Below are 25,471 nucleotides of genomic sequence, written 5' to 3' on the forward strand. Positions count from 1 at the left end.
GTTGACTGAGACCAAGCACTCTGCTAGCTGTTGATGAGCTAGAAGGAAAGGACTTGAGATTACCCGTGATAAGGGTTGCACTTGAAGAATAAGGAAGAAAGAGCCGCAGTGTCAGCTCTATGCTCTCCACCTTGGGTTTGGATGTGAGGGCATCAATCACCTATCTGACAGGGTCTAGAACCAGTAAAGAGACAAATTCCCAGGCACATCTGTGAGGGTATTTCCAGATTGAGATGGGAAGACCTACGGTAAATGTGGATTGCACCATTCCATGGGCAGAGACAAATTAAATGAAAAGGTGAAGTGAGCAAGGACCAGCATTCACCTCTCTCTGCTTCCTGACTGTGGATGCAACAGGACCGGTTTCCTCATGCACCTACTGCCATGATTTATCTGCCATGATGGACATGGTCTTTGAACTATGAGTTGAGATCAATCCATCCTTAAATTGTGTTTGTCAGACATTTTGTTGAAGCAAGCAACAAGACCAGTAAGCAGACATACCCAAGAGACTAGCCCTCTGTGTGTCCAGTGGCCACAGTCTACTTCATACTTCTGCTTAATCCTGAATGTGCAGCAGGAACTGATGGAAGATCTTTAAAGGATATCCTGGGGCCTTTTCAATCATGTGGGCCAGAAACCATGACTGTACTCATGTGTCTGTAGTTGATGACTTAATTTAGGGCAGATGTTTAGAGGGCTATACCTCCCATCTTTTGAAAAAGAGTAGAGAAAAATTTACCCCCCTGTGGCGTGTGATAGTGGCTGGAGGGGTGGTCTGGGTGTATGCTGTGTACTCTCAGGACATCTCTTGCACTTTCTGTTTTGCTGATTGACATTGCTGGCATCAGACCTTCATTATAAGCAGCCAATCCCTTCTACCTTAGCTGTCTCATAGGGGTAGGTCCAAGACTCACACTAGGTTTGCTGCTAGATTGGTGCTGACTCTCTCTCTCTCTCTCTCTCTCTCTCTCTCTCTCTCTCTCTCTCTCTCTCTCTCTCTCTCTCTGTGTGTGTGTGTGTGTGTGTGTGTGTGTGTAAGCCAGAGATCACTTTAGATCTTGTCCTTCAGAAACCATCACCCTGGTTTTTGAGACAGGGTCTTCCACTGGCCTGGAGATATCCAAGGGGCTAGATGGTTCCCACCAAGTCCAAGTCCAGAGACCCTCCTACCTCGGTCCCCTCAGTGCTGGGATTAAGCACATGCCACCAAGCCCAGTGTTTTCTGGATTGTGACGCTCCACCTCAGGTCCTCCTGTGCACAAGGCAGGCACTTTACCCGTGAAGTCATCTTCCCAGCCCTGAAGCTCTTGCTGCTTTCCCCATATTTGCTGTGGGAGCCCTACCCGTGAGCGGTCCTGACAGTACAATGTCCTGGGATTATTAAAGAAGACCGCTAAAAACAAAGAAAGCAAACGTGTGCTTATTTTGAAGACCATCAGGGAAGGAGCGATGGGTCATGATCATGTCTTAGAAGAGAACAAAGAAAAGATGTGGATTTCTGGAAGATTCTTACAGTCTGTCTTCTAAGATGCTACTTTCAACTTCTCCCCCAAGAGAAAGGGTTTTGTATAGTCCTTCAAAGGATATTTAGGGCCATGGGTGTTCTTCATTTTTAAATACACTCTTAGAGAGAGGTTGGCAGCACTGCGAAGCTCCACAGACTCGGTTTCCCCTGTTGTAAACATCTCCCAGGAGCATGGCAGTTGTGGGATAGCTAGTGACATTCTATTAACCCATGATCATTAAGAAATTTCACAATCTTTTCCTTGTCATAGAATCCCATCTTGAGTGCCACGTGACATACAGCTGTATCTCTGGGCTCCTCTTGGCTGGAACCATTTTTCAGAATGTCTCTGTGATGATGGTTGGAGGAGTACTGGTAATCTTGCAGGAGAACCCTCCATCCAAGTTTGTCTGATGCTTTCCTCATGATTAGACAGGGCCTGTGGTGCCAAGAAAGGGACTACAGAGAGGGAAACCATTTCACCAACTCCGTGGTTGTTGTCCCCGACCACCTGGCCAAGGTCACACTTGTTGGGTTCTCCACAGACAGTCTTCTTATCCTCGAAAATTCTGCTCTGTGTGTGTGTGTGTGTGTGTGTGTGTGTGTGTGTGTGTGTGTGTGTCTTATAGAAACATCCAATGCCAGGGTCATTCTCTCCTTCTCTACAGCTTTCCCTCAAAGACACACTGTGCCCTCCATCCTTGGGGTTTTCCCCTTGCACCCCATTCCTGTTTCCTCTGACATGAGATCTACTCAGTATTCCTGCAGCAATGTCAATGCACACTTTTTCAGAGCTACGGTGTGAAGCTGAGGTCACCACAGTCTTTACCAAACCAAACTGTGACTGGAGAAGTAAATTACTTATATTTTCCTTGAAATTATTTGATAAGAACCACATTAAAATCCTCGCTGAGAAAATATACCCCAAACCTATAATCAGAGAGATGAGGTCTATAAAACGTAAAGAACCAGGGGTACATTTCTTTAAGATTTTATTATTTACCCCGTACTATTTCAACAGCTCCCATCTCCTCGCTCCCTATTAATCAGAAGGTGGGTACAGCTTTCTCCCTCAAACAAGCATCCTAATAGCAGCTCATGAGCCGATTCTCTCCCAGCCGGTGATGTTTACTGCACAAAGATGGATAGCCCCGGGTCTTCATAAGGAGGGAGACATATTTTGGAAGCAAATAGACTAGTACTTTTTAAAGATAGGGCTTTTGAAGGTTGAATTTGTATACAGAAGTTTCAAATGACTCAGAGACAGCAGGGTTAGGTTCCTGAATACAGAGCACTGACTTCCCGTCCTGGCCATCGGTGAGCCCTTACCTCTGCCATCAACCTACTGTGACTTCCTGAGTCTGTGTGGTAACCTTATAGATAGGTCCCTCCTGCCCAGGGTCTCTCTGTCTAGGCTAGGTTGCAATCTTTTTCTGTATATATACAGCTGCAAGATGTATACATCCTAGTCTGTCTGTCTATCTATCTATCTATCTATCTATCTATCTATCTATCTATCTATCTATCTATCTATCTACCTACCTACCTACCTACCTACCTACCTACCTACCTACCTACCTATCTATCTATCTATCTATCTATCTATCTATCTATCTATCTATCTATCTATCTCCTTAGCCCAGCCAGTACTCTACTTTATATCACAGCTTTCTTCTCCCTTGTCCCTTCTCCAGGTGTGGAGGAAGAAATGACCACCAACGGGTCTTGGTTTGTGCTGACACATGGTTTTATTCAGAAACCTGGCTGGCCTGGAACTCACAGCAATTTTCTTGCCTCAGCTTTCTGAGTGCTGGGATTACAGATGTGAGCCACCAGGCCCCGCTGGCAGAAAGGTCTTGACTTAGCCCTTCAAAGGCCTTTCTTCTTCAGGACCAATCCTTCCTCTTCCTGTGAGTGTGGGGGCTTTTCTTATGAGCCCCTTGACCTCAGATGTTGAGCAAAGATGTTTCTGCTGGGGAAATCTGCTCTTGCCTGTCTCTGAAATGTGTGTTGTGGACAAGTTCTACCACAAAAGCCAAAGTTTGTGGGTTTTATTTTTATTTTTTTGGTCCATTCTAGTTTAAGAGAAGGCTGTTTGCTTCTTTTTCTTTTTTCTCCTCCACTTTAAAGATCTTGAGGGGAAAGTTAGGAGCATAACAAAACTCTCATGTAGAAAATGTCCTCGAACCTGCAATTACTGGAGCTTGGCCGCCCTGTTTGGAACCTGCAGGCTTGTTTCTCCCTAATGTGCTTTTTAAAGGTTATTATTCCCATCTGGCCACCGTGGCTCTCTCATCCTTTCCCTGGAGTTTAGGGGAGGCTGGTTTGGGCTCTTCACCCTGAAAGAACCTTCAAAGTAATAGACCCTGTTTAATAGTCTCTCCTAATGGTTAGGGGGCCATCTGGGAAGAAAATGGATAGCCTTGGGTTCTCTAATAATGGCCAGAACAGAAATGTATTTTGAGATCAGATATACTAACCATTTTTCAAAATGGACTTTTTGAAGGTTGGGTTTCATGCTGGTCTTAAATACACATATACACATATTCCACTGTGAAAGGATGTGAGGACTATGCTGGCCATGCACGGCTTCACTGTGCTTTTTTGCCTGTCAACATGGTGCCTTGAGTTTCGCCACAAGCTGTTTTCTTTTGAGGCCTATCAAGAACTCTCCCACTTAGAAGTTTTTGTTAAGTGCCGCCTTCAATAAAGGAATATTTATTGATAATTATTGCTCATCCCAAGTTAACTGGGTGCTCTATAGCCAACCCCAGGTCAGCAGTCCCTCAATGATACAGAGCCTGGAGCAAGGGTGGGTACAATGGTTGGCTGTCCAACTCAGTCTTCAAACAGACTTCTTTCCGACCTATGTCCCTGCCCTCTATCCTAAGGTATGGTGGTTAGATTTAGCAAATAAAAATACCAGACACCAGTTAAAGTTGAATTCCAGATGTTAAATTTGAACTCTAAATGGACAACAGGCATGTATATATTTCTTTCAAATTTCTTAGATTTGATTATTTTATATGTGTGAGTGTATTACCTAAACATGTGTCTGTGCACCATATTCATGCCTGTTGCCCATGGAGGTCAGGAGAGAGCATTGGTTTACCTGGAAGTGGAGTTATAGACAGTAGTGAGCTACCATGTGGGTGCTGGGAACCAAGTCCATTTCCTCTGTAAAAGCAGCAAGTGCTCTTAACCACGGAACCAACTTTCCACCCTGGCATGTGTATTTCTAAGCATAAGTGTGTTCCAAATACTATACAACATATACCTGTGTTCACCATGAACTGTTACATGCCTGGGATTCACATGGACGGAGCATCTGTGTTCTGTTGGCGACTCTTCACTATAGCAACACAGAGCGGGGAGCATCTCTCATCCCTGGGCGCAGCTCTCCCTGTGGGGAGTTTCAAATCTGATTTTTCTTCTTCGTCCAGGTCTGTTGGAGACTTCTTGCTCATGTCTGGCCAGGCTGCCTGGGGTCTTTCTTCCAGCCAGGTAGATTTCTAGGCTGTTATTCCTACACTTAGCTGATTACCTCTTACAAGACAGGAGGAAACTGCTTCCCACCTGCCGGCCATCCTGACCCCCTGGGGTCACTGAAATCAGTGCTTTTGATTTGTCTCTCTTTTCTGTCCATCTGGACATCCAGGCTCTGATGAGTTTATTGCCTGCTCAGGATGTGGTCACCTCAGCAGGGCGGGCTCTGTGGTTGACCAAGGGATGGAAGATGTCCACCCTGACATCTTTTCCTCCTTTCTGAAAGCTAGTATGCTGAAGGGGAAGGGTTAATTGCCTGTTCTCTTTGAAATGGATGAGGAGGACATCAAAGGTGTGACTCCAGGTTGAGAAAGACACTCCTGAAGCAGTAATCAGGGACTCTGATCACACAGGTAGGGTGACTCTCTGCAGGATAGCCTACTCTACGTTTTATTATCCACCTCACATTACTTCATCTCCTCACACCCTCTCCACCTTGTATTTATTAGACCTGGGTATGGCTTTCTTTCCTGGATGGAACTTCTGCAATAATGAAGTATGCTTGGCAGTCATTTGCAGGGTTGGAGGATGTCCTTGTGAGAAAGTATTTAGCCCTGCTTTCCTCTATAGGGGACAAGTAGCTAGGATAACCTAGGCTAATATCTGTTTAAAAAAAGAAGTTGAAACTTCCTGAAGTGATAAGCAGACATGTAGGGGACAGTGTCACTTTTACCACACTGCTCCCAGAAGGCCTCGGGGGTGTCCCTTCTGCTGTCCACTCCAAACCTCCCTTTCCCAATCGCTGAATGGGCTGTTCTAAAGTTCATAAAAGGCCCAAGTGAGGAAGCTCAAGCCAGCCCACGTCCTGTGTTTCCAGCCCTCCTTCCTTGATGGTCGCTCGTGAGTTTTCTCATTACACTTCTGCCAGCATTCACACAGCAGGGGAAGCTACTTTATTTCAAGACCAGTGTGCCGGTGGAGGAGCCCCTGAGCTATGCATTCCTTTTCTGGGTTAAATTTATGACTTCTGTGTTTTGAAAGCCAGGATGAGTCCCTCCGTGAGCCTCGGCAGCCATATCTGACTTTCGGGGTCCTTTTGCTGCCTTTATGGGGTCTTAGAGTAGGTCCATTCAGTTGTCAGTGGTCTCTGAGGGCGTTGTGAGATGAGGAGGGTCACCTTGTGTACACGATTGTCTCTACACTGTGAAAACATCCAAGTGGACAGGTATTTGTGGGCTCAGGTGATCCATGGTGCCTGAGCGCTGCCCAAGACCATCACCATGAGAGGAGTCTGGGAGCAGGCTAAAGTTTCTGCCTGTTGCCTTCTCTTACTCTGGGAAGGCCTGAGTATGGTTTTGTTGCTGTTCTTCTTCTGTTTTTTTTTGACCACATGCCTTCAGTTTCTCTATTTAATCTCCAAAATTCAGCTCCGAACAGCTGCCACCCTCCCCAAGGGGAATATTCAGGGCACCTGTGTTGTTTACATTCTTCCGCCAAGGGGAGGCCCCTTTCTTCCACATTCTTTCCTCCAAGCCTCTTCAATCACAGTACAAACTCCATTGTTGCGTGTTGGAGTAAAATCTTTTGGGAAAGATCATACGTATTTTTTAAATTACATTTACTTATTTTTATGTGGGAACTGGGGATATTGCCCATGCCACAGTGAATATGTGGAGGTCAGAGGACAAGGTTCTCTCCTTCTTCTTTGTATGTTCCAGGGATCAAACTCAGGTTGTCTGGCTTGGTGGCAAGTTCTTTATCAGACGAATCATTTTGCTGTCCTGGATTGATGGTTTGTTGTTTGTTTTTTACATGCCTCTGCATATAGTTCTAGGTGGTTCTCTTATGTCAACTGCTGCTCTTTAAAAAGAGAAAAAGGAAAAATCTAGAAATGTGTTTATGATTTTACCTGTTGGGTATTGCGCGCTTGCATGTGCTCTCACGTGCCCACGTGGAGGTCAGAGGTCAATCCAGACTGTTGTTCCTCAGTTCCTTTCACTTTCCCTTTACCCTCATTTCTTTTTTCAAGACAAGTTTTTTCTGTGTAACGTTAGCTGTCCTGAAACTAGCTCTATAGACCAGGCTGGCCTGGAACTCACAGAGATCCACCTGCCTCTGCCTCCCAAGTGCTGGGATTAAAAGCATGGGCCACTATTGCCCAGCCCACTTTGTTTTTTGAGACAGGATGTTTCATTGGCCTGGAGATGCCCAGTGAGCCCCAAAGACCAGACCTGACTGCCTCCATCTCACTAGTTCTGATATTATAAGCAGACACTGCTAGCTCAGGTTTGTTTGTTTTTTCTTTCTTTCTTTTCTTTTTATTTGGGTTTTGGGACCAAACTTAGGTCGTTTTGTTTTCAGGACAAGTGCCTTATCACCCTGGCCGTCTTCTAGCCCTGGCTGAAGATTCTTTCTGAGGCTGTACTGGACTTCTGGACCTCTCTCTCAATTTTGCATTGTATCTCTTTTCCCACCTGTATTTTTGGGTTCACTTGCAAGCTTGTGCACTACTGAGTTTTTGGATTGCAAGTGCAGCTTAACCAGACTGATTGCATTTGGAGCGAGTCTAACAGAGAGCTCCCAGGGTAAGAAAGCACTCCATCCAGTTTCATGTCACAAAAAAAGGGGGATTTTTTAAATTAAATTTTTTAAATTAAAGCTGGTGTGAGTTTGCAGAGTGACTCTGTAGGATTCTGTGGGAGTCGGGCCGTCTTCACCACCACCCCTCTTGTTTTGTCGCTCCTGCCTCGGCGGCGGCTCTGAAGCAACAGGCCCAACCTCCAAGTTCAAGACTATGTGATCCACTCTCAGTCCAGCTCTGCTGCCTCTTGATTCGTCTTCTCCACTTGGGTCTGGAAGAACTCGTGACAGCCCCCTTTGTTTTCTTATGGGAATCCATAGAAACCACACCGTGCTTCTGCTGAGAAAACACTACTTCAGTGGGTTGTTACGCAGCCGTATTGCAAGATGAAGCCAAGCCGAAAACACTTCAGTGGTCCCTTTGTCCACCCGCTTAATTTCTTTCCCACACTCCTGATCAGAAAGTGTTCTTGAGTGAGTTTTGGCGTAAACATTTCTTCTTTTTTATTCTTCTCCCTTTATCTCAGTCCTTCACTCCTAAGAATATTTCAGGCCCCCACTCTTCCACTAATCTTGTTTAGAAGAAGTTTCTTTGTGCAGGCTTTCCCAAGGCCCCTCTCCTGCACACAAAAAGAAGGGATGGAGAGAGCCAGAGCCATGTGAGTGAGGAACAATCACCAAGCTCTACACTCGGAACAAGTAAAAGCAGCGCACTCCCTCCCTGCTGTTCTGAAATTTGGGATTGATCAAAGACCACAATTCTCTCTGAACATCTATCTTTCCACAGAGACTGCACCTAATTTTGTTTCTCCCTAAGGTGATTGGAAAACCAAAATTGATGGGGCCAGCTCCCACATTTCCTTTCTTGCCTCTGCCTTTCCTTTGACTTAAGCCGCGTCCCCCACCCACGCCCTCTCAGGATTAATGGGGGAGCCAAGGGAAGATCTTTCTCCCTGGCTATTATCATTGAAATGGATCAATTTCTCCTTTTTAAGGATGCAAGGAAAAATGAGCTCTTCCAAATAACTCAGTTATATTTTGAGAAATGGACCTGCCTTTCACAGGCTCATTCGGTTGTAAGAAGCATTAAAAAGTAATGATTCCGAGTAAGTGTGTATGAGTGTGTGAGGGGTGTGTGTTGTCTGCATGTGTCTGTACGAAAACATGTGTATGTGGGCATATGAGCATGGAGTTGAGAGGTCAACCTCAGGTGTCATTTCTCAGTGGCTGTCCACCTTGTGTTTTGAGACAGAATCTCTCTCCCTGGAACCTGGGGCTCAACCATTAGGCTAGACCATCAGGCTGCCTGTCTCTGCCTCCCCAGCAACGAGATTACAAGTGTGCACTGCCCTATGTGGTGCTGGAGGGCCTAGCTCAGGCTGTCGTGTTTGCAAGGCAAGCGCTTCCCCCTGAGCTACCCCTTCAGCCTGGAGGAGGGTCACTGGGGCTCGGTTGTGATGTTACAGATCTCAAAGGGTATTTCAATAATGCTATTACAGCTGCCCTTCATCCCAGCTCTCTGGAGGCAGAAACAGGCAGATCTCTGTGAGTTTGAGGCCAGCCTGGTCTACAGAGTTCCAGCAGAGGCTCCAAAGCTACAGAGAGACCCTGTCTCAAAAAAAAAAAAAAAAAAAAAAAAAGGTATTTCTACTCCTTCTGCTCCTCCTCTTCCTCCCTATCTCCTTCTCATCCACCTGTATTTTTAGGTACAGGCTATGATTTGGGCAAAAACTTTAACCTGACTGATTTTTTAACATGACTTTACATACATTGATATGTCTTTCAGAAAAAGGGAAAAATAACCTTCAAAAGAGAAATGTTAAATTAGTTGGCTAAATTAAATGTTAAATGAACTAACAAGGAACTGAACACTACTAACAAAGGCAGACTCTGACATAAAATGTGTGATTGCTTCAGAGAGACAAACTTTCAGACACTCAGTAGAGGACACGTTCTGCTCCACAGTGAGATTATGAAAACTGCATTTTTCTGTTCCTTTGACCCCCATCTCTCTGGAGAGCTGGGCTTGAGGTTCCGTGACCATGATGTCTCTCCTTGAATGGTTTTGGGAGGTGACATTTCCATGATTCCTTAGGCTGTCCACTTCTGACACTTGAATCAGATGAGGAGCTCTTATGGCATAATTTGCAGCCCATCTTTTTGTGGCATTTACCATGGCAGCAATCATTGTATAATTAGGTTTAATTCCTTCTCTTCAGTCACGTGAACACTACATCAACTGTGCAGAACTCCATTCCTTCAATCATTAGCAATGAACCTATATTTAACTCCAGGGCAGGGTGGGGTGAGGGAGGTCTTCTGTCCTTATTCCTTGTCTGCATGTATTCTTTGGAATTATCACATAACTAACTGAAATTCTTAACTGGATGTACACGCACATGCACACGCACACACACACCCTTATGTAGTTGCCTATCTGCTCTGACAGGCACATTCAGAGATGAAATGTTTACCTATTATGCATAAGAGACAGAGAACCAAGTGTTATGTGTGTGTGTTACAACCTGTGCGTACCATGAAGACATGGGGGGTGTGGGTTGGGGCCTGCACTGTCACACACCATCCCGGAATGTTTTCTCTAGCAGAATCAAGATGGCAGCCTGAACTTCAGGGCTCCCTCACCCACCGACTCCCTCCCTTCTCTCCGACGAGAGCTAATGGATCTGCAACATTATTTTTCCTGTCAGAATTAATAGGAGATATTCTTTCTCAAAGCCATTATTTAAGTAATATTGCTTACAGAATTGCTGAAGCAGGATACCCCCTCCTTCTGCAGGGTGTAAATCTTCAGAAACGATGAAGCAATGGCTTAAACACATCAATTATATTCCAAAGCCTGAACTTTTCTCTCTACCATTTTCATTTAGAGTTAAGAAAGTTTGAAATTAATGACCCATAAAGTAGATTCTCTTGAATTAATTTTGACACTAAAGGATTCAAATAATATTAACATCCCCCTTCATTTGGATTCCTTTCTTCTCTACAATTTGTCCTTTCTTTATTTTGGCGCATTTTCTTATTGTCTGGGCATGGTTAAAGTTTTGACTTAGCAAAAGAATTTAAGTATGCTCTCCCACTCAAATATGGGTAATTTTTGGCCAAGTAGAGGAAGGATAGTACGTGAAGTTTTCTCAGACTGATTAACTTTCCTCAAAGAAGAAGAGAGAAATATGAGAGAATGAAGAGACGGTTCAGGAGAGGCAAGGCTGAAAAGAGGCAGTAAAAAATACCGCAGATTTGGTTAGAGATTAAACAATCAAACGAACACTTTTTCCTCTTCTTTTCATGAGCCTCTCAACTCTGCTAGAGAATCTGTGCTTTAATTACTGGCCTGGAAGGGTCTATCTCACTCTCAGCAACCTGTTCTGGCCCTTGGGTGACAGCGCTGATTTGACTTTTAAGTGCATTTTAACACGTATGGCACCTGCTGGGAGATATCCTCATTGTTTTCAGCCCCAATTTTAGAGGCAACATCATAATTTGCCTTTTAGTTTTTCTTTATAATAAACAGCAATGACAAGGAGCAAAGGAAAATACATGATTTTTCAGCCTCATTCACACTACAAACATACACACAGATACACATACACACAGACACACATACAGACACAGACAGACACATACACACAGAATCACACAAATACACATACACAGACACACACACACAGAGACAGACAGACAGACAGACAGGCACAACACACACACACACACACACACACACACACGCACACACACACACAAAGATGACACACTTTAGTTGAGGTAAGAAGACCACTGTAAGTGGTGCCATTTCCTGGACGGTACAGATAGAGACAGTGAGATGAGCAGCATGTGCTCACTGCTCTCTGCTTCCCGACTATGTGATGAGCTGCTTCAAGCTGCTTCCTGCTGCCTGGGCTGCTCACTCTGATGAGCTGTACCTGGAACATGAGCCAGGACAAACCCTTTCTCCTTTAAGTTGTCCTTTGTCAGAACATTTAGTCGTCATGGCAACAGGGAAGGAAGCTAAGATTAGCAGCGGCCAGCAGTTCTTTCCTTCTTCCCACATCTTATACGGCATTCTCTCTGTGCACATAATATAAATATATATATATATATATATATGTATGTATATATGTGTATGTATATATGTGTATGTATGTATGTTGTTTATATAAAGTGGCATAAAAATCTTACCATGAGGGGCCCTGTCATTTAGCTACCCAATGTTGGCTCCTTACTGTTCTAACCAACAGCCATTGTCTCTTGGATGGTGGTGTGAGTATTATCTCACTTTATGATACTACCAGCACAATTTTCACAGTCTGGCGAATATTTTCTAGATTACTTTTTTTTGGACAAAGCTTCCTGTAGCCCAAGCTGGTCTCAAACTCACTATATAACTGAGTGTGGCACTAAACTTCCAATCCTCCTGCTTCTACCTCACAATTCCCAAAGGCCCGACATGCCTGGCTAAATAGTATTTTTTCAGACGGCAATCCAAGGCTACGTTTGCCCTCACGGTCCCTGTTCTTGAACATCGTAAATACTAGGGGGAGGAAGCTAGATCATGGTGTTGACCTCTGACGACAAAATTCAGGCCATAGGCATGTAGGGTAAACACAGCTGAGGTTAGAAAATAGTCATGATAAAAGGCAATTAAATACCAATTTCTAGTCTTTTCCTTGAAAGCTCTGGGCCAATGTGCTGAGCAAGAGCGCCTGGCCTCCCCTGTCTTCCTCTGGGGGATTCGAGGTTCAGGACAGCTTCTCCAGGGGTCTGGTTGTGTGTCCCTGCACCCAGGTAGCCTCTCTGAATGTGCCACTTGTTAGGTCTTTTCCAGTGAGGACACCTCAGATGCGCCCCACACTCTCTCATTACTTTCTGCTTGTGAACCACCATTTTACACAGACCACCTAACCTGTGTAGGTGATTTTCCTCAGCAAATGTAAGATAAACAGCTCAGTGATGGTGCTAGGGAAGTTTTGATTAATTCACTGGCAGGGTTGAATTCGATCTCACAACCAGCTTTTAAAACATTTCAAACCAGCCCCATGCACAGAATTGAAACAAGCCGAGAGGATCATGTGATCCAGACATGCTGGTTCACCCTGAAACAAGACTTGTGGATCGTGACAATGGCAGGTGGCCCTGGAGTAACAGTTTTCTAACTCCACACATACAAAGGGCCCACTTTTCTAAGCACTGTGTACAGATGGCTGCAGGTGACCCAGGACAAAACTAGGCCCTGCCTTTGTTGACTGCTGTGCCTGCATTGGGTATCTCACCTGATCCGGGGCTGGCCTTTAGGCTTAGGCCTGGGGTTCTGTGGGGTTGTCCTCAGAAGGGGTTTCTAAGGTATGGAGGACCATCCCTCTTCAATAGGCCCCCCTACATCTCTTCTAATGACCTCCCCACACTTTTATTATTATTATTAGGATTAATGGAGGAGTATTAATTCTATCCCTAAAGCTATTAGTTAAATCACAGTTCTCTGAAATTGCTGAGACGGAATAATTTTTCCCCATTCCTGGCTGTGTAAATCTTAAGGAGTGATGACTCTCCGCCACAGGTATGTTGATTGCATCCCAGGAAGAGACCCATACACAATTTCCACTCAGCAACAAGAGACTTTAAAAATCAGGACGTGTAGAGTGCCAGCCTGGGTTCACCTCAGCATTCAACGCTGACATCTCTCTAATCACCTTCCATTATGATCTCAGAATCCTATCTTGACTCTGTATTTGAAAGGTGCACTTTTGTACAATGGACATGTTAAAAAAAATTTTTTTAAAGACTCCAGGCAAGATTTTAAGCACCATTTTGTCCTAAACATAGTCAAGGTACAGGATGTCTGTGAGGGGAGAGCCTGATTGCCTTTCATCAGAGAAACTGAAGTGATGAGAATTGCCAAGAAAGTGACCTTAGAGAGAAAAGATTCATGATGACTCTGAGGAGAACTTTCCAAAGATTGCATTAGAACAGAAATACCAGAGGCTCCCCTTGCTAAATGCACTTTTCTGGTCCTCTCTTGGGTCCCTCCTGCTGGTAGAACTGGAGGCTGAAGCTATCTCTGCCAGCTCTCCAACCACCCACCAGCTTCTGGCCTTCCCATTCCTTCCTGGCTGCCGTCAGCATCCAGCATGGCTCATCTTCTCCGCTGAGAGGACTGGAGACCCTTCCTGCCAGCGCTTTGCACCATCCTGTCTCCTAAAGAGGTTACATAAACAGTCACACGTCAGTAACAAATGAAGGGACCCTCAGACAGTGCACCAGTGTACAAGAGGGACTTCAAGAAAATGGTGGGATAATTGCATGGCCGAATAGTTCAGGTTTATGAGTGCCATGGCCCTGGGTACAGGTACTACCTAGATGGTTTCAAGTCTTCCTGTGGATAGCAGTGGGGTTGGGACGTCACCTCGATGTCCGAGCATCTTCTTGCTGCATCTTTCACAGTGTTGATGACACCTGCTTGGTGACGTGTGTGTGTGTGTGTGTGTGTGTGTGTGTGTGTGTGTGTGTGTGTGTGTGTGATTACGGCTCAGTGGGTAAAGGTCTTTGTTGTCAAACCTGATGATCTGAGTCCAGTCCAGGGACCCACATGGTAGAAGGAGAGAACTGACTTCTGAAAGTTATCCTCTGAGCTCCGCATGTGCACTGTGGTACGTGTACCCCCCAACAATAATAGTAACAACATGTTAAGAATAAAATAAATCTTGTTGCTTTTAGGTAGTAATCTCCATGAGGGATATCAGCCTCCCTTAGTGCTGAATAATCGCCTTAGCTCTTGGAACAACATTGGCCACACTCAGTGTTCGGTCAATACTCAAGCTCAGCAATACGGGCTCAAAAATATGGACTTAAAATGGATTCAATAAATACTTGAATAAATGAGCAAATAACCATTCACAATGTGATTAGTTTTAAAGATCTGCCCAGCTTTTTTTTTTGTAAGCGATTGCTTGTTTTAATTGCCAGCACATTGTGTGTTCTTTAATGGCAGAGACACTTTTGAACAATTTAATCTCAAATCAATTACGAGTTCCAGAGATGAACCCACCTTCCTGTTTATAATTTCCGCTCGCTTGGAAGGGCAGCAGGCTGACACTGGAGGCTTACATTCCAACTTCAGATTTCTGAGTCTGTGGACTCCACATGAATGGAATTTGGGGAGCTATTGGGATGAACCAAAAGAAATTATTCAAATTACTCACATTTTGAGATAATGATATTTGAGTAATACATTTATTAGCATGTTAATAAGGCCTGGAAATGAGACAGCCCGGAGCAGATTTGACATTAAAGAGGCCGATAATGCCACTGTCAGTCTGTCGTGCTGTCTCTGCCTGCGTTTTCTTTTTAATTATTTTACAGTTTCTTGTAGCCTTTTCAAGAGGGCTAAATTTGCAATTGCTGTAACTGCTTAAGCAGTCTCTTCCTCCTGACGTGGCACCGCAATTATTTCTGAGAGAAATTATTAAGAGTGCGGCCTTTAATCAGGGGAAGAACACGCAGCAGAGAGCCTTGGTGAGAGAATTCTCTAATAAGATTCCTATAATCAAGTGTGGGCAGTCGGGTTCTGAAGATGCATGGAGATGGTAGAATCTGTAATTCTGAAGATGGGGAAGTGATTCATAGGGTATGGAGCTGAAGCCTAAACAGGATGGCATTTTGCACTTTAAGATCTGACCAGAGCAGGGCTTGCTTTTGGAAAGGGGCCATTCATTTCAAAGCAAGTTAGTGTCCTGCTTCAATAATCCAAATTAGTTTAACACACTTCGGTGACATTTTTTGGGCATTTTTCACAATTATTAGCGATAATTCACTTTTCTCTGTAGACTGTAGGGTTGAAAGCAAATTAAATCAATAGATTTTCTTCCTTTGCTCTCTCAGATGAGCCAGAAGTTATCAGTCAAATGTGCACACGACCTTTCTGCTTAAGCTTAAAAACCCAAACAACCTGTTGGGAAGACGTTTGGCCAATCTGATTATTTTCTCTATACTAATTGGTTTTATTTCTTCATTAAATTGAATGAATTGCCTGGTCATTTCATCACTGTGGGATGAAGTTTGATCCACTTAAGAGTGAGTGGCTGTCCTTGGCAGACCATGAGCTCCAGACATGTCGGCCGTTGTGACAGCTTCCTGGTGAGGATAGAAGCAGACCCCAAATCAACCCACTTTCTCCACATTGACGTTCATCTTCCTGGTTGAGACATGGAATCTGGGCCCCCAGGAGACCCTAGAGACCTGGGAACTGGCTTTCTATCTCGGATGCTTTTCTCCTTCCAAGCCAATCTTCAGGTGACATCAACATGTATCTTTGAAAAGCCAAATGTTGACCCACACTGAAAACATTAGCTCTTTCCCAGAAGGCATTTGTACTCTGAGGTGAAAATCCCTGTTGATACCCTACCTTTACTTTACCCCCTTTGCTCACACCCTCCTTCCACACTGGGGTCAGTGGCCTCACTACAGTCCCTTCGCCCCTAGATTCTTTCCTAGTGTTTGTTCTTCCGTCTTCTAGAATATCCTTGGTGTGTGGACAGTGCAATCACTCTCACTGCCATTAACTGTCACTCTGCCGTATCTCTACCCTCTGTCTGGTGGCTTCACCTGAATCACCTGCACTCTTCCGTGTCCCTGCCCTTGTCACAGGTCCCCTGTCCCCGTTACAGCAGAGTCCCTTGAAGACCAGGTTCCTCTCAGTTGTGGGGTCTCTGGGTTCTTGGGCAATGCATCACCTGCTTTGCTGAGACCAGAGGAGGTGTGCCAGCAGCTGGCTGCCCCATCACCACAGCACTGTCACACGTGCTCCCCCAGGTGACCTGGGAGGGAAGCCCACAACTCTTTAACCCTTTGTGCTTCCCTGTTCATTTTCAAAGCTGGTTTGCTCAGGATTAGTGTACACAGTAAACCTAGCAGCTGACCTGTGGAGATGGAAGATCTTTTTAGATTTTTGTGCTTAAATATAAGGGGTAGATATTTCTACACACTTTGTTTGCTTTTAGAAGCCCAGGAAAATTTAGGCATCAAATGGGTTTGTGATACCCATGCCCATAGGAGATGGATTGAGAAGGTGACACCATGTGTGGAGAGGACATAGGTGCCATTGACCTGCTTTATTTTCAGATAGCATCTGCTTTATTTTCAGATAGCGGCCTGGGGCTCACTCACTTGGCTAGACTGGCCAGCAAGCAAGACCCAGTGATCCTTCTGCCTCAGTTTCCTCGGTGCAGGGTTTACAAGTGCATAGCATTGTACTCAACATTGGTTTTAGGTCTCTAACTTGACAATGTAGCCAGGTGACCCTATAATAGTGAGGCCTACAGTGGAAAAACTACCTGTGAAGACTGCCATTTTTTTATTATTATTATCATTATTATTATTATCATTATCATAATTTTTCTGTCTTTCTTCCTTTTCCCATTCATTCTTCCCCCTCTCTCCCTCCTTCCTTCTTTTGTTCTCTTCCTTCCCCCCTCCTTCCTTCCCTCCCTCCCTCCCTTCCTTCCTTCCTTTCTTCCTTCCTTCCTTTCTTCCATTTTTTAAAAAGGAAATAGAGAACCCATAACATTTACTACAAGCTTAATGCATGAGCTTTAGCTTGTCCAGAGAGAAATCAAGCATTAGACAGTTTGGGAGTCTGGGGAATGGTTTTAATATGTCTGTAGAAAGGTAAACAGAGGAAGTGTCGGGGACTTCAAAACTTATTAACTCTGAGGAAGACAATTTTGTTTAAAAAAGGCAATGCAATCTCAATGTTCAACACAGCTCAGTTGTGACAGGTGTGCACCTGGCTTAGACTAGCCACCTAAACAAGGTGTGGAGTCAGGGCTCTGCATATGAAGGTTAAGAGGATGAGCATGACAGGCGTGCTGTGTGCAAGGGAGCTGAAGTCTTGGAGAGAGGGTCTTAGAGGAATAGCTACTCTCTCCTGGCCTTGAGGGAGGTCTTAAGTTAGCCTGTAAGCTAAACAGGAGGGAGAGATGAATCTCAGAAGACTCCAAAATGAAAGAAAAAGATGGCTGGGTGGACAGGTTGCTAGCTTTCCTAATAAGTAGAAATGTTTGAGGTTTTCAAACTCTGTGCATGTAGAACTTTAATCAAAATAAGAGCAGATTTGATGGTGTGCCCAGTGCATCTTCCAGGGATCCAGGCATTCTAGAAAGTGTTCCCCCCCCCCCAGCTCATCTCATAATGCAGTCTACCTTCTTGGAAAGGATTACCTCGTGGTTCTTTTGGCCTGACTGTGGGTTTCTGTGAGGAAATGGAAGAGAGAGGAAGGGGGGCCAAGGGAGAGCAGGTCTAAGAGGTTATTCTGTCTTTTCCTTTCCCACACGGAGACAGCTGCCACAGCAAATGACAACATCCCAGGTACCCACCTCAGCCCTGCCGCCTGGCACTCTGGTAGAGACCAAGACATGTCATCACTAAGGTGTTCTCACCTGTGGTCTAGCAAGTTCTCTAATCCTGCCACCTGGCTCAGGACCAAGGGACTCAAAGTGATCTCAAGTTAACCCAAAGAAGCCTAGCTGGAGGGTAGCTCTGTGATGAGAACAGACACCACCACGAACACTATTTACAATGTATATGGTTATCGAGTCATCAACTTGGCAGCTTGGTTTTACCATTTCCTTCCTTGGAGGAAGTGAGGACAATGCGTTTGCTAAGTGTGAATTGGAGGTAACCAGAGTCCTATAAACATTGTGTGAGCTGAGGCTCACTGTGGAGACTCAAACAGCCTACTAGTCATTCTTGGCTCACTTCATGATTCTAGATGTATTAAAAAAAAAAAAAGACCATGTTCCCTCTTTCAGGTCTAAATCTGCAGGGAGAGCCATCTTGTGCCAGCACAGACTTGCCTGTTGGTCATGGGAACAAAGAGAAGGACCGTGATTCCCAAGAGACTTCAGAACCCATCTCTCCTGACACAAGCTCAAAAACCATCCTGGAACAAGACAATTCAACTCTGAAGGTGGGAACCACCATTCTGAGGCACTGCTATCTACCCATCACCTAGACTTGTGCCTTTATTTCCATATCACTATCTACATGGTAAAATTTCCTGGTCTCTTTCTGGGGCTCCCCAGAACCTAAAACCAGACAACAAAACAAAGCAACCAAGAAAACATTCCCAAACAGTCTACACTAAAAAATTAGATAACTTTAGGGCTGGGATATGGCTCAGTAAGTAAAACACTTGCTGTTCAAGTGTGAAGACCGGAGTTCAAATCCCTAGTGCCCAAATCAAAGCTGGATGCATATCTTGAAGGTCTGTAACCTCAGCACTCCTATAGGAAGATGGGAGGTGGAGATAAGAAAACCCCTAAAAATTCTGGGGTCAGCTAGTCTGGCGTATGCTGAAAAACAACCCAGAGAGCCTGGTGTGAGCCAGGTAAAAGTTGACACACACCTGAGTCTGTGTCAGGTGTCACGGGTACAATTGGCCGGCTTTGGCTATGAAACTGTTGGTAAGTTTTCTTGAAAACTCCAAGCCTGTGTAATTAATTCCCCCGAGAAGAAAGAGGCTAGCACATGTTGAGTGTTACTGCAGTGTGAAAGCTCCCTAGGCGAAGACAGGAAGTGTGGGACCAGCTGGATAATAGAGTTGTTCGGCTTTACGCAGAGACCTCTTTTGTATCAATCAGGAGCTTGGCTGAGGTTAATGTGCTGATTAGTTATTAATGGAAACTTATTGAGGGCATCCTATTGAGGTTCACACTCAGGGAGGAGTCATCAGGACCTCAAGACCTTGCTTTCATTGCGGACTGTGTTTCTGACCACAGTTTTCTTTATGCCAATTAACCTTTCCCCCCATTTCTTTTCCTTTGCACTTTATTGTAGGATGTTTCTCTATCTGCTCGTGAGCATAATGACTGTTCTCTGGAGAAGGAGTATGCTGATGGCTCAGGACTATCTCTGCAATGTAATGCATACTTGGCAGTATTTCAGGAAGATCCTCTACTCCAGGGCAAGAGTTTTGATGCTGGACGCGCAGGGACTCCACTGCCGCCTTCCCAGGAACAAGTCTCCATAGTTCCCAACCTGAGCATCTCCCCAGATGTTTCAGAGCTGCCTCCGTCCTTTAGATCTAAAGGGACATTTCCCCACCATGACATTGCTACCTCTGTGGCTGCCATCTGTGTTTCTACAGGGACACGAACAGGACACAAAACACTGGAGGTTCACAGTGCAGAGTCTTATGCAGAGGAGGCTCTGGCACAAAGCTCTCCAGATAGGCGAGCCATACCAGAAAGCATAGCACAGGCGCTTCTGCCAGGGAGACCTTCACTTGGCAAAATATCACCTGGAGAAACCCATTTAGAAACACCGCCATCAGGCCCAAGTTCAACCAGTTCACAACAGGAGGAAGTGGGACCCCAGGCAGATTTTCCTTCCTGGGGCCAATACGGACATGGGGAAGTGGCCATGCAGTCTGCGGCTTTAGGGGGTGAGAGTAGGACATGTCACACTGAAGGATTAATTACCCCCAAGAGTGTCACGGCTCCTTCTGACCAAGGGCAACCCTCTGAAGTCTCTGAAGTCCCCTTGAGATCTCTCCGAAAAAGGAGTTTGGAAGGAATGAGAAAGCAGACTCGGGTAGAGTTCAGTGACTCCAGCAGCGATGATGAAGACAGACTGGTCATCGAGGTATGATGTGCCTCCAGAGAAAGATGGTGGCCACGGCCAAGGCCTGGGGATCCTTCGAGACAGCATGACCAAGTGGAATGGGCACTGAGCTCTGTAAAACATCCATAGACTCTGAAAGCCATCTGAGATTCCTTCAAGCCAGCTCTAACTAACACCATGCCCAGATCCAGCCTTACCTTCTTCAGCTTTTCTCAGACAGACTTTGGCCTCTTCCCACCGTCACCTGGAAGAGTCAAGATGGCAAGCAGTACACTCTCAAGGGGCTCCAACTTGATGCAGTAATCTGCACTGCTGCATCCAGTAAAATGACACTGACCGGGGAAGAGCCATATGTGACACTGCTCCTGACCAGGGACACCCTGCAAGGTCACGCCCCTGACCTCTTCATCACTATGTGACGAGTGGCAAGCACACCTGGATCACTGGGGGGGGGGGGCTTGAGGACAAAGGATGGGGTGTAAACTGGGCATCAGGATGGTTCTGCAAACTTTTGAATCCAGATGTATTCAAAAACTGGTCAGGGCCAGCCATCCCAATGGACAGTGTAAATACACATCACCATGCCTAGAGCCCTTTTAAATGTTGCACAAATGGTCAATACTTGTTTCTGGTTCAAAAACACAAGCACGTATGGGCCCTTGTACCTGGTGCCTTTTCTGTGAGAGACCCCCCCCCCAAAAAAAAAAAAGCGTGGTGGTTTTTGTTTTTTCTTTTTTTAGATCTTGCAAAGGAACATTGCATTAAGTCGGTAAAATAGTCACTGGAATGAGTCATTTTTTTAAAAGGGGGAAAATTCACTTATTTTCCTCTGATTATTTTTGTCATATTGGGCTCTGAGCAATTTCAGAGGGTTACATTTTAGTAATCTGTACAGCTTGAACTGATGCCTGTGCCTCATGATGGAGTCTTTCAGGCTTCCTCCAGAAGCTTCCAGGACATAAAACTAATTGGAGTTTTGACGCTGTTTTACATCTTGGTAATTTTATTTTGGGGACTTGGTGTTATTTTGCTGTCAAATTAAATCAGCCTTTATATTGTGCATTTCAGAACAGCACAGATCAAATCCCCCAGTTTCCCAAGCCAGTGTGCCCCTGTGTAGAGGCAAATAGGTCTGTGTCAGTCAGCCCTCCACACAGGCCCCAGGTTCCCAGGCTTTCTCTTCTTCCCCTTAATTATTTGAGAGGGAAACTTCAAGAAGTTTACATTGCCCATTTCTCTATGATTTTCAATTTGCCTTGGTATGATTTTGCACAATTTGTGATTTCTAGCCAAACTTTTGGCTTAACTCTGAGGTAATGATGCTCATGTGACATCCTGTGCTCTCAGGCAAGGCAGCCATGAGAAGCATCTCACACTCATGAACATAGTTTCCTAAGCCCTTACCTGTGAGGAAGTATGGTACAATTTCAAGTACTTTCACGTAACCTTTCCAGCTTTGCTGTTATCCACAGAGAGCTTCAATGCAAGAACAGATTCCTGTTATTATATGCCTATGTCTGTGTTCATCATACACATGTTCAGAAATATCTCACTGATCTCAAACCCAGCCAACAGGAGTCGAAAAACTAGACATCGCCTCTGTATGCTTCTTAAATCAAATGAGAATGACGTGGTGATCGGCTACCCTTTGGATGGTCTGTGCTTGAGAAGGGCACTGGAGGAAGCTGTCAGAGCCCCGTGGAAGAGAGACACGATCCTGATTGGGTCTTTGGCTGGGAGACCTTGTGACAGCTGCCTCTGTGCATGTTTCCCTGGATGAGAATGAGACCTGGGCAGAGGAGCTAACTGTGTTTGTGGGGGCTGAATCCTGGTGGGAGTAGCTGATAGAGAGACCATGGCTCCCTTACATCTGTGTCTTCATAGCTTGGAAATGTCCCCGAGGAAGCCATTGCTCCAGAGTTGTCATTTGGGGGACTGATTCACAAATACTGTTAGGATATTACTGCTATGTAGCATGTGAGCTGAGGGAAGGTTCATCAAGTTCCTCCCCCACCAGAATTCTTGATTTTGGGGTACAATCACCTACCTTATAAATCAGAATTATAAAACAAAGGGCACAAACTGAGTGGAAGAGAACATGTATGTAGGAGGATCTGGCTCCTTTGCCTCAGCAGGTACAGGCCAAGAGAAGAAAAATTACCTTTTAGATCAGAGGCTCTCAACCTAGGGGGCAAGACCCCTTTCATAGGGTCACCCAAAACCATCAGAAAACACATGTTTACATTATGGCTCACAACAGTGGCAAAATCACAGTTTTGAAGTAGCAGTGAAAACAATTTTATGGTTGGGGGTCACCACACCACGAGGGACTGTATTAAAGGCCACCCTATCAGGAAGGTTGAGAACCGCTGCTCTAGATCCTTATTTCCAGGTGACTACTGAAATCTAAGAGGGTCACCATGCCCATGTCATAACTGTGGCCCTAAAAAGCACACTATGCCACATGTCACATGTTCTGCCTCTTCTGGGCCACCATAGCCAGCTGCCACTCCCAAGCCTATATCCAACATTGTGAGATATTGATTCTATCTTTAAACTCTTGTGCCTCTTACAAAGACAGGCAGCTCACCAGATCCACCACTTCACCTGGTCATTTAGTGAGTTTCAATCTTCCCAGGAGTCCTTCACTTTAAATCAACATGAATTTGTGAACCTTGTATTTCAATAGATTTTTTTTTTAAACCAAACAATTATTTTGAATGAGCTTGGGAGGAGCTAGCTGCTGAAAATTATCCTAAAGTAAGATATTGTTTGGTTTGGTTTGGTTTTAATGGGAAGTCCTTTTTGTAATACACACACACACACACACACACACACACACACACACACACACACACACACACACACACACGTATATATTATATAACAGTCACTGGTTTTTACAAATCTAATTTTCTTAAGGCAAAATACAATCATAAGAAAATTATGAGAAAACATTCATCCATAAAACCCAAAACTCAGCTTGTGTTATTAAAATAAAATTCTGGTATTACCAGTTGATCATTGCTGCAGTTTGACAATATTGCAAGCACACATCACATGATGGTTCAGGGAAAATACATCTCTTTTCTGTGCTGAGGATGGAGCTCAGTGGTAGAGTGCTTGCCTGGCATGCATGCAACCCTGGGTTCAATTTCCAGCACCACACATAAAAAAAAATGTTTCACAACAAGGCCAGTGCATTCTTTGCTAGTACTGCTACCCTTATGTACCTTCATGTAGGAATCTTAAGCAATTGGTGCCTCAACTTCCTGCATGGATATCAGCTCCAGGGATACCTGCATGGACTGTGAGAAAGAGGCTTCAGGTTCTTTGCCATGCAAGTGCCCCTGATTATGGTGACAGCTGCTGGCCGTTGATTGTGCTCCTTAACTGCTATGCCTGGCCGAACTTTGAGATGCATGGAGTAGCAAGGTCTCACCTCTCCACTTGGCCAACTCTTAAAGATTTGTGAGTTTTGGTTGCCAGCCTGACCCGCCTCCTTGTAAGGTGCCCTGGGAACAGCTCTTGCCTCCTGTTAAGTATAAACTTGGTGTTTCAGAGGAAGCAAAGACTCAAGACCCAAGGCTCACAACTCATAGTAACCAGGACAATCTGTCATTTGTTTTCAAAGTGGTGGTGGGAGAGAAACAGAGAGAGAGGGGAGGGCGAGGGCAGGAAAGAGACAGAGAGGGACAGAGAGAGGGGGTGGGAACAGGAGAGAGAGAGAAAGAGATGGGGGAAGGTGAAAGGGATGAGAGAGAAAGAGAGAGAGGAGAGAGAGAGAGAGAGAGAGAGAGAGAGAGAGAGAGAGAGAGAGAGAGAGAGGTGTCTTTTGGATTTAATAAAAGCACAACCAATAACTTTTTTTTCTTTTGTTTTTTGAGACAGGGTTTCTCTGTGTAGCTTTGTGCCTTTCCTGGAATTCTCTCTGTAGCCCAGGCTGGCCTCGAACTCACAGAGATCTGCCTGGCTCTGCTTCCCGAGTGCTGGGATTAAAGGCGTGCGCCACCACCGCCGGCCACAGCCAATAACTTGGTGGGTAACTGGGAACCAGCTGGAACCTCCCTTGGCTAAATGCTGCCTTCTAAAGCTGGGGTCTGAAGGAAGCTTAGCTTTGCGACAGTGTGGTGTGACCATTGTCCTCAGCATGAAGATAAACGATTCTCAGTCTCATGCCAAGAAGTGTTTCCTTGCATTCACATCCATTACTTAGAGTGATAGCATCATTCATTTTTTTCGCCCAGCATAGAAATTTGCATTTTGCACAAAATTTGCCTGGTACAGCAGATTTTTATAGTTATGGCAATGTGGGAGTGTTCAGCTCCCTAGATGTCCTTTAATAGGCATGGGGGAAAGTGGCCCACCTGGCTCTGGGGCAGTCAGATTCCTACAACTGCAACAAAAGGGGCCTGTGTTTCTTTTCACTCCAGTTCTTAGTTCCCAGTTTAAGAAGCCCTGGCTTTGGAAACACTACGTTTGTCTGTCTCTTTCAAAACTCATTGCGTATAGATGTCAGGGTCTGGACCAATCTTCAGTGCTAAATTTCAACCCTTGTGTGTGTGTTTTCATACTCTGCATTGATGTGGTAATATGTGTAATTTGTTCTGTAGGGATATACAAACATGTGAGCATATTGCATCGCCATGGGGAAAAGGAGCGGGGTGGGGGGGGGTGGGGCACAGTCCTGGCCATGGGGAGCACTAGGGAGTGACTCACTTGCTGGGACTCACTGCTCTACCCTTTGTTCATGATGGGGAAGCACTTGGCTTCTTGGTTGATGAATGCTCCCCCTTCTTTATATGGTTAAATTATTTTGTTTTGATAAAAATAAAACTTAAAAATGAAAATGTCTTGTGTGATTTATTAATTTTAACCCACACAATCCACCATAAACAACAACTTCCTGTAAGACTTAACTTCTGATTATTCCCAACTCATTAACCAGACACCCTCTCTGCCATATTGGAATTTCATTCCAGTCAACAAAAAGGTGAGATAATAGCAAATTACCCTATTTTCTTGTGCTGTTACTTGTCCCCACGTGCCTCATTTGTCATATGACTTGTCTTAATTTATAGTTTTTAACTTAGAAATGCCTTTTAAGATTCTTAAATGTAGCTAAACTTTGAAACCACACGAGAGTACTATCCAAAGTACAATAATCCAAAACTTTCCCCCTTGGAATTGATGTTTCTTGGAAGCTTGATTTTATTCATCAACAAAGAAAACATTCGTACATCAAAATCATGCCTCTTTATGAAG

The 25,471-nt window shown here is 44.8% G+C and overlaps 1 protein-coding gene across 3 annotated transcripts in view; it reads left to right on the forward strand.

Annotated features, from left to right (window-relative positions):
- The window catches only part of Znf831 (zinc finger protein 831), a 108,664-nt gene extending 84,766 nt beyond the window's left edge, over positions 1 to 23,898 (forward strand). For all 3 annotated transcript variants that reach the window (XM_028855776.2, XM_028855777.2, XM_037205447.1), the window contains exons 5-6: positions 18,394 to 18,551; positions 19,421 to 23,898. In XM_028855776.2, coding sequence (XP_028711609.1) covers positions 18,394 to 18,551; positions 19,421 to 20,233 — 971 coding nt within the window. In that variant the 3' untranslated portion in view covers positions 20,234 to 23,898. The remainder of the gene's footprint in view (positions 1 to 18,393; positions 18,552 to 19,420) is intronic.
- The last annotated feature ends 1,573 nt before the right edge of the window (positions 23,899 to 25,471 follow it).

This window comes from Peromyscus leucopus, chromosome 4 (genome assembly GCF_004664715.2).
Source record: "Peromyscus leucopus breed LL Stock chromosome 4, UCI_PerLeu_2.1, whole genome shotgun sequence".
NCBI lineage: Eukaryota > Metazoa > Chordata > Mammalia > Rodentia > Cricetidae > Peromyscus > Peromyscus leucopus.